Source organism: Melopsittacus undulatus, chromosome Z (assembly GCF_012275295.1).
Source record: "Melopsittacus undulatus isolate bMelUnd1 chromosome Z, bMelUnd1.mat.Z, whole genome shotgun sequence".
Taxonomy (NCBI): domain Eukaryota; kingdom Metazoa; phylum Chordata; class Aves; order Psittaciformes; family Psittaculidae; genus Melopsittacus; species Melopsittacus undulatus.
Window position 1 is genome coordinate 8,616,939 of NC_047557.1, and position 17,928 is coordinate 8,634,866.

Below are 17,928 nucleotides of genomic sequence, written 5' to 3' on the forward strand. Positions count from 1 at the left end.
TAACCAAAAATGGGAGTTGGCATTTTAATAGCAGATGAGAGATGTTAGGTAGTGGGAAGATAGGCTGTGAAGAGCATTTCAGAGGTCCCTGTATGGACATTGAACCCTAACAGCCACTCATCAGTGTTATGAAACTACCAGGAGAAGTATCCCCAGGCTGGGGAAGACTTTTCTTGGCAACCTTGTGTACCACACCATGCTATAAGATAGAGCCTGTCCTATTGAAAACTGAATCTCTTCAAGTTCCCTGGAACAGCAGCAGCTGGAGGGGAAATAACAGTAAAATTCTATGGCCATAATAAAACACATTAGCCATCTGAACACTCATTTCAATCAAATAATGCAGCCTTTTCATATTTAAACAGGAAATATTGTTTAATGTTTATGGTAATTTAAAATCAAATTTTAAAAATTAAACACGAAATTAAACATTAAAGTGAGTTTCCAGCATTTGGCACTTGGGACACTGTTTCCTACAGACAATAGCTGCAATCAGCAGGATTTACCCTCTTACCTTCACTTAGTACAGCTTGAGGTGAAGACTAGCATGAGGCTTTGGTGTCATACAAATGACCACAGCTGGGGTAAGGTAGCTGATATGGAGTTGATAGTTCCAGCCTCCCCCTCCATCCGTTCTGCTATCCATAACAATGAGAGTTAATGGCTGTTGAGGGGAAAGTGGAAACCCAAAGGAAAGTACTTTCATCTGGAATAACCTGGACGGGAGTTGTTTTTCATCCAAGTGGAAGACAGTTGTATGTTCTTATTGAAATAAGACTCTAACTTGTTCCTGAAAAGAACAGGGAGAAAAAAAGTTGAGAAGCTTTTTCCAAAACACCATTGAAACAGGAACAGAAAATGTTACTGCGAAACGGCAAGTTCTCAGACATACAGAATGTTCATAGGAGAGAAACTGCAACGTAACACCTAGTTGCTCTTAAATACTGTCCCTTTGGGGTAGAGCATAGCATCATTGTACATCAGTAACACACACCCATTTCTGCAGTGGTAGTAACCAGTGCAGAGCTCCTGATTTGGAAAAAAAAAACAAAAACAAAAAAAAAAACTATAATTGCTACAGAGCTCCTGATTTGGAAAAAAAAAAACCAAACAAAATACTATTTTACACCAGTGGGTGCATGAGCTTGGCTGATTAAGTTAAATTTTGGTAGGCCTGGCCAAGGTTGTGTTTCGTGAAGACCTTGGAGCGATGGCTAGCAATTAGGGTGTTGCTTTTAGACTACATCTTTTGTTACAGAAATCTCGGAGCCAGGAAATAACTTTCTCCTGCATCGAAACTGCAGTGATTTTAGTGATACTCATCTTAGCAGTTCTTTCCCAACTATCTCCACTTGAAGTCAGCAAAAAAGCAAAGTTTAAAACAAACACAATCTCTCTAATACCCCTATGCATTTCAGCTATGGACCTTGTCTGTCCTGTGAGCCTCTGTTTCAGTTTCTTGAGCTGTGCAATGAGGTTAACCTTTTGCTCTAACAGTTGCATCTTTCAAGGGAGCGTATCTTCAGTGTAAATTGATATCAAATTAGTATAAATTAATATCAAATTAGCAATTCTTGGGACCACCAACAAATTGCATGTTGTTCCTCAGAGTAAAAAACAAGCTTATCACAAAAGGCAGAATCAATCTGTCAATCCCCATTTTTGTGTCGACAGCTTGCCCAAATTTATTGAAGGAGCATGCACAGAAATTTACGTAGTATGAAAAAATAAATAAAGAGACTGAATAAATTATCTGGGAAAGTACAGCAAAATGGTAAGATTTATCTTAACCTGTGTCTACTGCTCTCGTCCCTGTACCATGCACTTTAAATTGGATTGGTATCCTATAAGAGACTGTCAAGGATTTCATTTGTTCTGCTTGACATACAGATGTACAATTGGTAAAACTGCATCTTATCTTAGTAATTGTCTACAGTGCTAAGTCTGTACCTAGTTATTGACTTCAAAAGTCAGGTTTCATCTATGCAGTTCCCTGATCCGACATCAGTCCAACAACCTCCAGCTTTATCTGTTCATCTTTTGGCTCACCTTCCTTAGTTAAACCACCCTCCTCTTTAAAATGCTGGGTTTCAGCTTTTTGCAATCAATCGAGACTGGGGTTTGGAGATAGAGGCCAGTTCCTTGTTTCTAGTAGCATCCTTATACCCAGCGTGTCTGAAAAAACTGATTGTGACCTGCTTCTCAAGAACTTGGTGAGCAATTTGAGGACTTTTAAAGCAAGAAGGGTTTTTCTAGGGTTTGGAAAGTGGTGTTAACTAGCTCTAATAGCATTTCTGTTTACTAAAGGAACTGTAAAAACTAGTGAGCACATACAGAAATTTCTGTCTCTCTGATAGTCTTTGAGCACATTCTGGTACAAATCCAGATTAGCACGCTGACAATCTAATGATTCAACAACATGCTTTTCCAATCTTGCAGCAACCTTTCCTGTTCACTGACACGTGCTGCAAATAGACTTGTTTGCAAAATGGGATATTTTTTCCTGTGGACCCAAAGAATTCCTATAAAACTACCTATTTGCTTTCCACTTCCAGCTGGAAAGACCTTTGGGTTTTGAGTCTTAATTTTTTAAAAAAACAAATAAACCTCCAGATTTTTTTTTTCTGGGAAAGAGGCAGTTCTGTAACATATTGTCTGTTAGTCTAAATGCCTGGTGCTTTCTCTGCAAATATTCTTCATGAAAACTTTTTGAGCAATTGTTGAGAGGAGAAGGTCAGAAAGAAAACATTCTTTTCTTCCACTTCTCCACCAGTCCTCCTCTCCAACAGATACTGGTGCCATCCTGAGGACCATCTGTGTTTTGCACTTGATTTAGTCCTACAAGTGAACGCTTTATTCCCATTCCTTGTTCCTGGCAGTGTGAGAAAGGACAGTCATAGGAGGCAGCTACAAATTTGCCATGGTGAAATCCTCTCCTAGGACCAAATCTCCCTGGGGTGCTGCAATAATTAGCTATTCCCAACAGCAGTGAATCACTCTTCCAAGGGAACACAGGAATATAACGTAAGAACATAAGAACAATTATAGTCAGATCAACAGTCATTCTCACACATATCCCATCTTCTACAGTAGTCAGTCATAGAAAGGAGAAAAAATTAGAGGAGCAAGAGTTTCCTAGCTTTCTGCAATTGCAGCTAAGGGGTTTCCTGAGCCAGAGGTTCAATGGAATTTTCTTCTACGAGTCATAGAATCATAGAATAGTTAGTCATCCTGTTGGTTTTGAGTTCATGGGGATGGTTTAGATGCTGGTTTTGCTTCAGTGACATTTCTCATTGTTTCAGCAAAACAATTTGTTCCTGGAGAAGGCAGAAGTTAGTCAAATAACGTCAAGACTAGAAACTTGTGCAATCACAAAATAATGCACTGAAGTCTCTTTTCAGTTTCCAAAGTGCTGACAGCTAAAGCGTAGATGTATAGTATGAGAGTTTCAGAAAGAAGAGACATGGGTCCTGGTTGCAGAGGGTGATGATGCTTACCGAATGTTATTGCCCAAGGTGGAATCCCAAATCAGTGATGGTTTAAACTTTGTAGGAGAGCTGTAACCTGCAGGAGATCAACAACAATTGAACAACTGCAATAGCCCTGCAACAGGGGGAAGCTCCAAGGCATGGCTGGGTGGATGTACAGGTGAACTGATTTCATCCTTCAGAATTAAAGCCACCTGAAGCCACATGTGTCTCTCTTGTGACTCACTTGACACAAGACAAAGAGGATGAGGCTTTCAGAAGGTCCTGTAGCACCTTTGTCATGTGCAAGCTGTTCAGATGCTGTGTTTTCTAACAGCTGGTGGGCAATGCTGGCTATAGAGATTGCAGGATGTGCCCATTCCTCCTGAACAGTATGCTCACAGGTAGGAAATTATTCTTGTCTTAAGAAGGGGTGGGTAGTTACCACATTTTGCTGGGAGATGAGGTGTTTTTTTTCCTTATTTCTCTTCCTTTGCTCAGTCTTCAAACTGCTTTTTACAATCAGTAACTGCACTGAAATGAAAGATAGTTGGAAGAATCTGAACACGCAGATAACACTTGCAAACAAAAACGGTGATTAGAATATGATGTAAATCTGGGATTGTCTCTTATGTCAAGAGCTGTGTTTGTGTGTTAGCTTTACTCCTGCTCCTCCTCTCTGAGACATCCTTATTTCAGGGCTTCCTGGGAAATGCAATGTGGCTTTTGTTGTCTGCTGTTTCTAAACTTTTTATTATTATCATTTTATTCTTTGATTTCATTATGGACTCCCCAGGTGCCCATAGCAATGTGGCAATCAACAGGGTTATGCACAGTAGCAGAATTTTCTCTTTACATGTAAATCTGTGCAAATATGACAACCTACCTCAGGGCATCTTTCAAACCTAGAGAAGAAATGGAAGGGAATGAATCACATGATGCTTCAAACAGAGCTTGCAGATATCTCTCACTTGACTTTGGAGGCTTCTCTTGCTTTTTCTCTCTCCCTTTTCTCTTACCTTTTCTCTCTCTCTTTTCTCTTACCTTCTCCACTACATATCCTTCCAGAAAGATAAATGAGTAAAAGTGGCATGTGATGTCTTCAGGGAGCCTGTGTGATGCCTAACAGTCAAGGTCCATCCCCACAAGGATGGTGTACGGGAAGGAGCTTAAGGACATGTCCTGCTTTTAGATATGCCTTCACATCCACTACTGGCCTCAAATGGGAACTCCAAGTAGCCACACCTGAGAAGTAGATTTGAAAGAAAACTAACTCATATCCAGAGGAATTTTCATCTTTGGAAGAATAGAGAGCACACATTCAAAGGGTGGAACTGACCACAGCTAAAGCCAGGATTTGGCTTTGAATGACTCTCACAACCTTCTGTCCTCAGGGCTTGCCACACACAAACCCAATTTCCTCAGTATTTACAAAGAAGGTGGACATATCCTAACCTCCACTGCAAAGCTGGCTGTCTCCTCATTTAGACTTAGATGCCCAGGAGGAAACGCAGGAACACAGGTTCTGCCCCATTGACTTCCTCAATAAGGGCCAACTGTCTGTATGTGGACAAGCGGGTCATTGCAGTTCCCTGAAGAAGTGGCCTTAGGGAAACTCCAGCTGCCTATGAGCTGCAGGGGAGATGCCTTCCTAGAGTTAAGTGGGAACTAGCTGTGAACTTCGATGTCAGCCCAAAATGCCCCTATGTGATGACCCTTGCAAGGTTCAATTACCTTCTTGGTGGTTTGGGGTATATGGTTTTACTTTGCTCTCTGCCACATCAGAAAGGAGAATATAATAACTCTGATGGAGGCTGAGCTGCCATACACTGGGGGAAATGGGTGAAATCTTGTGCCATTTGACAAGAATATACTGGGAATAGTCTGAAAGAGTATGAACCTTCAGGTTTCCCAGACAGATACCCAGATCCAGCGCAGCTCTGCAGGGACACTGCTGAGATCTTACCGGGTGAAAATAACTTTCCAAGTCACAGGGCAGTAGGACATAATATTATAAGAATACAGATAATTTTCACCAGAAAATTCAGACACACTGTTGGAGCACAGATTTCCATAAACAAAGGTAGCCCATGGAGGTAGGCTCCATGTAAGGAACATATCAGAATCTTGTGATCTGATAGAATTTAGTTTTGACAAAAACAGTAAAACTGCTCCTTTTTGCATGCTTTCAAAATGCATCACCCACCCAGTAAGTCCTTTTGTTACTTTAAGGAGAAAGGAGATTACCAGCTGCCTGTGCAGAAGCCCCTTGGCTCTGACAGCCCAAGTGCCTCCACCATATACAAGTGTTAGCACTGGCTACTGCCTGCATTTGCCATATGCCATCCCTTTTTGCTCACTGCCACTTACATGCTGGCAGGTTGACTTCGTTAATGTAAGAACAGGTTGAAGATTTCAGATATGGGTGCTTGAGAGACCCTCCCCTTCACAGCAAACTCAACTTTCTCAGTTTCAGACCAGGCTGACATTATATCAAACGGTGTTTCTCCCTGGTGAGGACAACCACAGGTTATTTACAGGATACACCAAGAATGTCACACTAAATGAAGATAAGAGACATGCAGGAAGCATGATTGCTATCTGGGCCTTCTTCTTAAGAACTGCTTATTAGAGAAATCATTCTTTTAAGGAGCAAAAGTCAACAGAACTGTTCATGTTTGATAGTCGGGATAGGATCTCACCTGCTAACCAGCAAAGTCTATTGATAACATTCATCCAGTGGTAATGATGCAAATGTTAATGAGCTTCTTAATAATAAATACTCTGTGCATTTATCATGCCCCTCGTTTAAATGGTGGAAAATGCTTTACCAGCAGGAAAATGTGAAATCCCAGAGCAGTACTCTTCTCCTTGTAGAGTCTATTGTTACCATAAGCAAAGGGACTTTTATTATCTGGGTTAACAAAGAGAAGTAGCAGTGGAACCACTGGATTCCAGTCACTACGGTGCTGCTGATTCACGGTGTGAACTTGCGGGAGTTATTTCAGTACTCTGAGTCTCAAGTTCACCATCTGTAAAATCAAGATAATTATATTTACAGTGCTTACCTCACAGAGCTGTTGTGAAGATTAATTAACGCATATATATTTACAAAGTGCTTTGAGATCTTCAGGTGAAACCTGCTGCATATGTGCAAAGTATTTCTCTAAAATATCTCAGAAACCTCAGGAGCTGAGAGTCTTGCTGGCTATCACCACAATGTTGAATGCTTTTGTTCTTTGTCTAAGGAAGTTGTTTTGCAGATAGCAATTATACATTGTGTTAGTGGTGGAATACTTTGCAAATATTTTTTTCGCAATTCCTTTTGACTTGTTTTTCTCTTCATGCACGATATGCAAGCAGATTATGGGTTCATCAAGCAGTAATTTCAGGTCATTAGTAAGGCACTTTGAGAATTTTTTATACCTCTGTAGATTTTATCACAAAGAAAATCCCTGTGTTTACTTGATATGGGTTGTTCCAGCTGTGTCGGTTGTTTGTCAGATCAGTCGGATAAACTGTGTTATATATATATCTGTACAACTTCTAGCAAGAGCATACCTGGAGGCACAGTTAGGGACTGAAGATTACATGTGTTTAATTTGTGCTATGGGCAGGATTGATCTCACCTAAATTTAGCCATTTGAATATTAACCGTTAAGTCTAAAGTTGTTGTTTGAACTTACTGCATACTGAGTTGAAAGAGATGGGCACTTGCTCAGAGCAGTTTGCCCGGCCTTTCTTAGATAACAGTGTTGATAGGATGAATCAGCCTTTGGAGGCACAAATACCTCTGTTGATTGTGAAGGAATATGGGAGTGATGGACTCAGATTTAGATTGCTGTGATATTAAAAAGCTAAATCCTGTTCTGCTCACCTTAGAGACACTCCTTGCCCTGACAGAAGAAGCTGCATTATACTGAAAGAGAGGTTGGTTTGCTGGTTAGGAGCTGATGTTTCCCACTGCAGTCAATGGAGATCTTGACAGTACAGCATTGAGCCTAGAGATTGATGCAGCTAACCAAATATAGGAATAACATGCTGAGCTCCCCTAACTGTACAACTCTCTCTCCACTGTCTATGGCAACCTAAATGCACAAACTATCTGAGATACAAAATGTGGTTATTTTAACCTGTGATTTAAATCTTACTCCAGAAGTATGGCTTCATTAAGAGGATGAGTACTGAGTTACTTGACACAGGCTGATGTGCACGCTTCTTACAGCTAAAAAGCAATGGCTTCTGCAATACTGAGTAGTCTGTAAGCATCACAGTGTTTGTAAATCAAACTCAAAGAACCAGATCTTATCTCTGCCTGTTTCAGCCATTCCAGAATTGTGCATGTTTCTTGTATTGAGTCTAAAGTTCTCAGCCTGTGGTATTCCCACCTCCTTTCTTTAAAGACAGTTCTTCAGTTTTAGGAATTAAATGCCAAGAAGGCATTCAGTGGAAGTTTTCTTTCTTAATTTCTCTCTCTTACATGCAGTCAAACTGCTATGAATCACATCATTCAATTCTTCCATCTGTTGATGCTTAGAGATAACATCTCCAGATAACTGCCACATCCATACTTTCACAAGTTTTCTTCCTAATCTTTGCCAACTCTAGTCACCTTTGAGAAATTTCTTTATTCATGATCTATGACAAAGTGCAAAGAATATTTACAAGTGCACACACCTTTTTACACAAATCACATACAGTCCATGTGTTCAACACATACATACAGGAAACAAACAGGTAATGAATGTTTAAGCACCCTCATATATCTTACCTACTTCATTAGACATTTACCATTGACTACCAGCTGACAATCTGCCTTTATATGCACATGCACATACAGATGTACATATTTATGGTTACATATAGATATATACATATATTTCCTTTGGAGTCTTTGGGAGAAGAATGCTTTTGCTTTTCTCTGGTCATCCGATGTTCCTTAAGGCAGTTGTCATCCTACATTAATTTGTCTTGTTCTGCCTCAGCTCACTCTTTTTTGTCTTAAATGCCATATTAGAAAATGTTACAAACCCCCTGCCTCCTTTGGCATACCCACAATCCAGCTGGGCAAGTAGGGAAGCATGTCATGATCCTTCCTGACACATGTCAGCAAACATCTCATCAGGGGCTCAGCTGTGTCACCCCCAATGATATTGCATGGCAAGATCAGTCCTTGGCTACATTACACTCTATCCTGCCCTCAAGGAAGGTAGGAAGGACTATGCTAATTGGTTCTGACCCTCCAAGATCGAAGGAGGAAAATGCCTTCATCCAATGCAACGTGCCATATCTGTTCAATAAAACCCAGGGTGCTGCAATGCTCATAAACCTTTCCAGTCCCTTTACAAGATAGCAGAATCTTGTGTCTGTGTGCATGTGGTGAGATGATATGGTAAAAGAGTTACATGAGCAACTCACCTGAATTAATTCTCAATAAATAGGAGAGCATCTTTGCACTCACAGCACTGGGGCATTTCTCAGACTGACTGTTGGGCTGTGCTTGGACCTTGCTGCACAGCTATTGCCTCTGTGCTGTTCCACATTCCCTCAAAAGACCTGGCTTCTCTGAAGGCTCTTACTCCCCAAGGACCTCAGGAGTCAAAAGGACTCTGAGGAAAAAACACAGAAAATCAGTATGTTTCAAAATACATGGCCTACTCTGTACTTTCTTGGAAGAAAGGAGTTTTTCTAGTTTGCTAGAGGGTATCACCTATTCTACAGCCAAAAGAATACTAAATGTAGAGAGACACACGAGTTCCTGCTCTTGCCCAAGACTTGCCCTCAGTCTCTGCAGAGCCTGACCCTGAATCAGTGGACCAGCAGACAAGCAAGGGGATTAAAGAACAGTTGTTCCCTGACCTGACTCTGTATGTCCACTTTATCAAACACAGACATCTTCACGACACTTGTCACCGTACTAAAAGAGAAATGCAGGACTGAGCACTGCAATCACATTCAGTCTCTCTTGCTTTCTTTCTTTCCAGTACTCTTTTTCCTGCTTTAATCATGCCTCACTAAATTCTGTAGGGTTGTGCATCTGATGCCAGATGACATGCACAGCTTTGTGGCTTTACATTTGCCTGATGTCGCAGACTTGTCCTTTGCTGGGGCAGAACCTCAGTCATCCCCTGCAACAGAACCAGGTCATAAATGCTTTGTTACGTTGTGGAAGAGAAATGAAGGTGAGCACATTACGTGAAATAGTTAAAGCAACACTGGATAAAGAAAACAGAAGTTGGATCTCGTAGTTTGTTTTTGATCAAGCTTTCTAAAGTGCCACTGCTCTAGAAGAAGCAGAAGGCAGTTTTAAGATATCCTTACACCGAACCAGTTCCTTGTCAGTTTTCCTGAATTAGAAGTTGGCTTTCATCCTGTGCAATAGATATTTGTCTGTTCCCAAGTCTCAGAAACAGCTAGTCCTTGTGGAACAAAATCTAGCAGAGAAAACTCATTTGCACTACATGCCAAGGTAAATAACTTGTTCTGCAATGCAGGGTAGGAAAGTAGGGGGTTAGTAGGACATTAATACAAGTTGGGGGCGGGGGAGTGTTGGGTTTTTTCATTTGGTTACCAAAAGGATGCTTAGTAGGTGATGCCAGATTTTGCTTGAACAGCTTGGGTTTAAATGCACACATACACACACATACACACACAGAGACGCATGCAGTCAGGGTACTTCACTGCTGGGTGAGTGCGGAGCTGTCAGGACTACGTCATGGCAAAGGCATCCCATCAGCTAGAGGGGGAGATTTGCTGGGCCTTGATTTGAGAAGCAGACAGTTGACTGACAGGGGTTAAAAGCTTCCTGCTTTCTTTTCCACATTGCCTCCTTGATGGTAAAGAGTTCCCTGTCCCTCACACAGAAGGTGCTATAGGATTTCAAAGCATTTTGCTGGAAATGCTGTACAGACTGTCATAAGCTATTGTAGCCCTTGGCAGAGATGCCCAGCTGAGCCTAATTCCCCATATCCCTATCTCATCAGCCTCTGATCATAATGCAGGTTCAGCGTCCTAGAGGACCATTAAATAAAAAAACACACACACAAAAGCCCAATTAGTACTTTTCATGATGGTAAGAGATGTCAGACTGAGTGCCCTGGGCATAACAGTTCTCTGCTTAGCCACAAGATAGTCAGAGTAATTTACCCCCAAGTCTCCTGTGGGCCTGACCCAGAGGACCCAAAACCAAAGGGTAAAAAGGAGCTCAGGATCCTCCAGTCTTTCACTTTTCAGATGCTTGGCTGAGGCCATTGCAAGCAAATATGTGCAAGGACTGAGTACAGCCAACACAACCTCAAACATCAGTGACAAGGAGGGGAAATAATGGTACATGTTACCAAGGAAAATTAGGAGAATGATACCCAGATGAAGAGAAAGAGAAACATGATTCTAAGTGGCTGAGGCATTCCTGAAGATCATCGTTGGAGCCAGTGAAAAAAGTGGTGACACTCAGCTCTAAGACTGTGATCAATATTATATGAGACCAGTACTGAAAAGCATCAGAGATTTCCCACACAGACGGAGAGAGTTTGGTACTCAGCTGCTCCTGAATTAGCCCACATTCCCTATAGGCTCCTTTGCAAATCCCCAATGGGTAAATTAATTGTTTGTCTTGTGTTTAATAAGTTTCTTGTCCAGAAAATGTGTGTGGGCTTCCTCCATCCATGCCTCATTTTAGCATGGAGCTGTAACATCTAATGAGCAGATGGTGGGACCTGTTGTCCTGCTATCCTTTTGTCCAGCATCACTTCCCCTAGAACAGACTGCATCAAAATTTCTAGAAGAAGATGAAAGAAACCTTGCAGATTTCATAGCAAAGGGAGGACAGGACCTCTTAAAGGTCTCACTGGTTCATTAAGCCTGAAGCTGAGATACAATCATGACGTGTGTGCTGTAAACACCTAAATAGATGAGATTTCAGCTCAAAAAATCATGCTTTCCAAGCTTCATTTTTTAAATTTTCTATGCTTGACAATAATTATGCCAGACAACTATCATGAAAACAACTTCTCCTTAGCCAGGAGACAGTCTTATGGGCAGCAGTAAATTAATGGCCATGACTTCTTAGCTCCTAAGTCCAGTTGTGAGCTTCCTGCTTAGTTGTTGCTTTAACTGATGCCATTTCCAAATGAGGGCGGGGTGGTTTGTAATGCTGTTCAGTCTTCAGCAATGTCAGGATGAGCTTTGCCAGCTAATGATGCCTTTGCAAAGGAAATACAGGTGCAGCTCAACAGCACATGGCTTAATGTAGACTCTGACACATCAAGTGTGATTAAATGGATCTCGCTTGGCTACAGCATATTAGCCTTATTTCTTTTTGCATTTTGCAAAGCAAAACATCCAATTAAGAAAACACAAACAGGAAATGAATAAACATTTTATTTCTGTGTCTTTCTTCTATGGGTTCATTCAATTGGCTTTTCTTAATAAACAAGATCCATTCAGGATCAACAGGTCTCAAGACTGATTTTCTCTTATTATCATCAAGGGGAGTCTGCTTTGTTGTTAACCTTTCCATTTATTTAAAATGCCCTGGATTTCACATTCAATTTTTATGTTCCCTGTTTCTGATTGTTTCCTTGAAATGGGGACTTCAAGGACTTTGATAAATGGATTGAAAGGTTGCCTTATTTCTCTGTCATTTCTGCCTTTGCGCCCTCTGCAAAATGCTGTTTTGCAAATCATAAAGCTGGGGATTGCAGTAACTATTCATCAGAGTAAGGCACAGAAGGCTGTAGGGGCATAACAGATTAGATAGTCCCAGTGAGGGGGCACAAGCAAGAGCTGATGGAAAATAGTTGTGAGATGAAATTTAGACAAAAGGACATAGGCTGGACATCAGTGCAGTCTTTTTGTCAGTGTTACCCGTTAGCTGAAAGGGGTTTTGCGCTGTTGTGGTCTGTGGTGGTCTGCAAGCCACAGGAAAAGGGCTTCAGTGGGTTTGTGAAACTCTCCTGAAGAATTCATTTACTTATTTGAAATGAATTACACTTTTTTCCTAGTAACTCCAATTGAAAGAGTGCTGATAGACTTACATGTGGGGCTGAGAGAGGGGTTGGTGGCTATCCATTGCTGCACAAATTGGCATCTAAAATGCACACTATCACCCATCCTCCCCCCTCAATAAGATAGGATGATCATTTCTGGAGTACTCAGTACTCCTTTGAATGGTGCACTGAAAATAAGCGTCTTCCTCAGAACAGGTTTTCTTGAAATAAGTCTTGAAATAAAGTCAACAGATTTAAACACTTAGACCTAATACTTTCCCCCTTCAATACACCAGCACACCCGAACAACACCTCCCTCTACACAGTCAAGCTCGAGCTTAAGGTAACTGCAGTTAGTCAGAGCCTTTAGCACTAAACAGGTTATTTCCCTCCTGGATTAGGTGAAATAGAGTTCTATCCCTCCTGCATCATTGCAGTCATGGCACCAGAGCCACAACAAGGAACATTCCTGTGTCACCACACAGGAGACTTCCCCAGAGGGCAAACCCCTGGCACTTCCTGCTTTCCTGCCCTTCTTGTGTGCTGCTTGAACAAGACCCCCAGAGCCCCTGGCTCCCCTCTTCACCTCCTATGCTCACCCAGCCCCACTGCAAAGAGAATCTCACAGGGACCGCTGAGCCAGGAGGTGACGCAATACACAGCCCACAGGAGCTTCACGAGGAGCTGCTCCCTCAGAGGGACGTGACCACCCTTCCGCGCCTGCACTCACATAGCTGGTAGTGAGAGTGCAAAGACCTTTCAGATTACTTAAATGTGTGATTATCACACTCGTCCCTTCACACACCTCCGTAAGGGCAGCCAGGATCCATGTTCCTTCTGGTTCTGCGATTTCCACTCCCTTTTGCTGTGTTACTATGGCAAACAGGGGAGATGTTCAGCTCCCAGCTCTGAGTCATTGCCGCCTTCCCAAAGACAAACATGTCCTGGACTGCTCTTTCACAAGAACTGAGAAGCAGGCAGCCCAGTATCCACCTTAGCTTCTTAAGCAGCTACGGACTACAACTTGTAGCAGGAACCATTAATACTACTAATAACCCCTTTTTACATGAGACCTTTTCAAATTGCAGGACCCATAGTCACTTGACTCATTTTACAACCTACGTGTTGCAAATATGCATCGTCCTAGAAATTTCACAGCCATCACTGATGCAGGCTGAGTTACTTGTAACTACAGAGCAAGAGCACAAAGAGACCTCAGGTTGTCCCACCCCAAACTCATAAATACATCACCGTACAAAAGAAAAACAGGTCTTCTCCAACACTCCAGCTACTTACTGTGCTTTGATGCACCACCAAACAGCTCCAGATCTGTGCAGACAGAGCCAAGATGAGCATTTCTGATCACCAGAGTGTTGCAAGTGGTGTGCAAATTTCCATCTTCCTGGATCATTTCCCCTAGCAGCAAAATGCTGGTAACTGTTCCATTGAGACTCACAGACTTACCAACCTAACATTACATCCAAAAGGAAATATCCGCAAGAGATGTCAGTCAGGCAGAGTGTGATCATGCTTAAGAACATGACTACATTTTGGAGTTATGATCTCCTGTCTAGTCTGCCATTATATTCAACTGCCTGTCTATCCATCCATCCATCCATCCATCCATTCATCCACCTATCCATCCACATAGCTAGTTTTACTCTCACTATAGGTGAGCACCTACAGTTTAGTGGAAAGTGCAATACACATTTGTTCATCGATATCCATCTCATCTCATCTTGATTTATATAGAATGCAGGCCTTGCATTCATTTTGCTTGCATTCACTTTGTATGATGCAGCCATCACCGACTTACCTGAGCATCTCTGACCTTTACTGCCTATGACCATTTTTTGCCAAATACCTCATCTGAAAGGGCTTGATTTTGCAAAGGCACCATTTGAATAGGAAACAGTGAAATTCTTTGTGTTTGCTTTCTCTGCCTGTGAGATGAAGTGTCAGGAGGACTGCTCTGCCAGACCCTGGTGTTTGGGAGACTTGAGCTGATCTGCATAGGGTTGAGACTGCTTGGAAGGGAGGGAGGAAAGGAGGGAGAGAAGGGGGAGACAGAAATGAGAGAAACTGCGTCACTTCCACAACTGCTACTGCTCAAGAGAAAGGAGCAAAAGAAATATATATCTGCCTGCCTATTAATTTAAATCTAGACCCAGGAAGAAGTCAACGAACTGTAATTTATGAGCTGTCAAAGCCTGAAAAATTCCTTTTGACACTGTATTTTCAGTTATTACATGCTTTCCTGCAAGACGACAGTGTAATTCTGTAGGGAGCCTTCTAGTGAACAGCACAATGGCAGAGGGCAGTGGGGGCTTTCTTATTATCTTTTCTTCCTTCTTTCTTCTTCTCTCCCCACTCCTTTCAATCATCCGCCTCTTCCTACCTTGCTGCTCACGCAAACAGAAGCGAGGAAGTAAATCAGCAGCAGTCCCCATCCTGCCAGACCTTCATCACCTCCAAGGCAGTGCTCTGTGCTGGGCTGGATCCGGCACCGTGCAGAGATTTCTGAGCACTCACTGGGTGATGGGAATGGAGACGAGGCAGTGACCTCAACTGCACCAAATACAAGGAAAACATGCTCTCTCACACTCCCTCTGGCATTTTAAATACAGTTGATTTTCTTCTGTATATGCTAGGCAGCTACCATGCCTGTTGTTGTACTATTAGGTTGGGTGTCTCTCATTTGTATTAACATTGATTAGAAACATCAGCTACCTTGGATCTTCAGAAGTTGGCAGCACTGCCAGCCTGGCTCCCTGCTCCTCCGTAAAGAAAAATGGAGAGTCCTGGCAGTGTCCTGAGTCACACTTACTTTCCTGGGAAGGAGCTGTTTCTCCTCTTTCCCAAGGCCTCCTGCAGGTTTCCTCCCTGGAAAGCAGTGCCAGGCTCTTGGGATGTCATCACACACCTGGACCTCATGTAAAGAAGAGGTTGGAGTGGCATTTTGATGGTAGTGTTTGATGGAGAGGAAGGCGTGAAAGGGCTGCCTGCCCATGGGCACCTGTCTGCGTCTCCATCAAGTTGTGTGGACACACAGGGTTGGAAAGTAATGGCAGTGGCACCATCACCCAATAACAGTTAATGGGGGAACTTAATCTAACGCCAAATGAAGCTTGACCTGAAAATGTTTCTGTTGCCTGAATCCAACCTGAAGTTCCCCTGGCACCCAGCTCATTTCCTTATCACTCGGGGACAGGAGTGGGGGAGGCTTTTCACAACAAATGTCATTTATACCCGTATTTCCAAAGATTTGTTTTTCTTACACACACAATTGATTTTTAATTTGAGTTGACGGTGGAGGTGGGAAGATTGCATTTTTGCTTTATTTTTCTTCCCAGCTTTGGTTTCTCACATCTCAGAAACCCCTTTTAAAGTCTATTCTCTGTGATAGGCACTTCGCCTCATATTTAGAGAGTGACGCCCACACACTGCATGCATCCATATGCAAACACACAGACATACACATGCATTTTCTGAGTGAACTGAACCTGAATCTTGTGCTTTAATATAAGAAGCCTTTGCAGAGGTCTCTGGAGTCAGGATAATGGGCTAGTGCTCTGAAAGAGCTATAGAAAAGTCCAGACCCAGAAAAAAAGATTGTGCTTTCTGCCAGGTTGTGTTGTAAGGCAAATGGTCACAAGTCCCAGAGTCTATTCCAGGCTGCTTTCCTCTTTAACTTCACTATGTATCAGTTTCACTGAACCTGAACTGAGGCCAGCACCACCACTTACTATTACTTGGGCAATATTTGAAAGAATATGCTAGAACAACATTATGGCTTTGCTATCATTTCTGTGACAACATGTGCTTTCCAAATTGGATGCCAAAACAACCAAAGCCAAAATTCCCCCGGATTGGAGATGGAGAGGTGAAAATATGAAAATAAAGAGATTTACCCACAACTAGTCTCACATTTAAGAGGGAGATAAAGGGCTTCTCTTGATTGTAAGACCACTACCTGCTGAGCTGTTGTATCTTACTCGTGAGTGGGTTATTGATGGGCAAATTTTCATTGTTTTTGTTAAAATTAAGGAAAAGCAGCTCCAAACCCTTCAATCCCCTGTTCTCTGCATTCTAACTCAGACAAGGTGCATGCTGTTACCTGAAAGAAAGATAAGGCAAGTAGATGCCTGTAATACCAGGGCAAGACATTCCTCACTCTGGGACAAAATGGCTGGAACAGGTCAAAAACGAGGCAGGACAAGCCAATAGTTAAAAAGTGGAAGAGTCAAAGCAGGGTTCAGGGTATGCTCCCTGACTTTCTTTTGGTTAACATTACATATGCTAAATAAATGTCATCCCAATTGGGACCTGGGCTTTGTTTCTGGCTCAGAGAAATGTTCAGGGAAGCTGAATGATAAGAATCCCATTCCCTTTATATTGCTTCACAGTTCAGGGAAATCTATGAATGCATTCAATACAATTACTTTTGCTCCAGGAAGAAGATGTTGGGATAGGGAAAGGAAAAACTTCCCTGTGTTTCCCATTGTGTGAAACACTTTCCAGATTTGTCACTTTGTTTTCCTTTAGTTGCTGGTCTCTCCAGATCTCTCACCTTCTGAGGGCATAACTTGTAAAGGCTTCTTCATCCCAGGGTCCTGCAGACATAATGGTGGCAAAGGCATGATAAAAAGGAACAGGGTCCTTCTTACAGTAGATGTATTTTCAAAGATAATGTCTACATCTGTATGGCAAACAAAACCTGTTAATGAACCAGGCATTAACAGTAAACTGTAATAGCTGACAGCAAAAAACAGAAATAACTAAGGTCTATGCCCAGCTTTTGTGGCAATATTTGGAGAACATGGCCGCTATATAGGAAAATACAATATTCCTTAAATGCTAGAGAACTGTGGTGAAACAGAGGTGAAGGCCTGCTGTGCAAGCTGGTGAGGAGGCAAGGGAAGAAAGAAGAGGGGTTATATGTCTTTGAGATTCTATCTTCCCCTTGGCAAAACTGACCGATTGTGTTTTCTTTATCAGTAGAAGCTATCATGAGCTGCAAAGTTTGGATCTCTAGAATTGGAACTTCCTTGTAGTTTCTGCTGAGTACAGTGTTCAAGGGGGCAGACATTAGATGTATTAAGAAGTGAGTAATGGACAAATCTCAAAATGTAGTTGTCAAAGAGAAAGCATGATAGAGTGAGGGCATTTGCAGCAGGGTTCTGCACAGATCAGTACCAGCTCTGACGCTAGTCAGCATTGTCATGAACGATGTGGAGTTAAATATCCTGGTTGATAAAATCTGTGGATAGCACAAAATGGAAAATTGTAAGGACAGGTCTCTGATACAGAGTCGTCTAAGTCACTTAGGTTGCTCTGAACAAACTGTGGCTTGCTGAGGTGTTATCTGCATGTGTCTGCAGGAACAAATCCAAGCTGTCTCATGGAGGAATAAAGCTAAATACAGGTCTAAAGAGTGAGGGGTTATATTTCATAAGACAGCAACCTAGAAAAGC

At 42.1% G+C, this 17,928-nt stretch overlaps 1 protein-coding gene across 50 annotated transcripts in view; it reads left to right on the forward strand.

Annotated features, from left to right (window-relative positions):
• CELF4 (CUGBP Elav-like family member 4) overlaps positions 1-17,928 on the forward strand; it is a 709,268-nt gene that overhangs the window by 574,483 nt on the left and 116,857 nt on the right. For 22 of the 50 annotated variants that reach the window (XM_031043795.2, XM_031043757.2, XM_031043778.2 and 19 more), the window contains exon 5: positions 15,318-15,328. The exons of the other annotated variants lie outside the window; for them this stretch is intronic. In XM_031043795.2, coding sequence (XP_030899655.1) covers positions 15,318-15,328 — 11 coding nt within the window. The remainder of the gene's footprint in view (positions 1-15,317; positions 15,329-17,928) is intronic. 50 annotated transcript variants of the gene reach the window in all.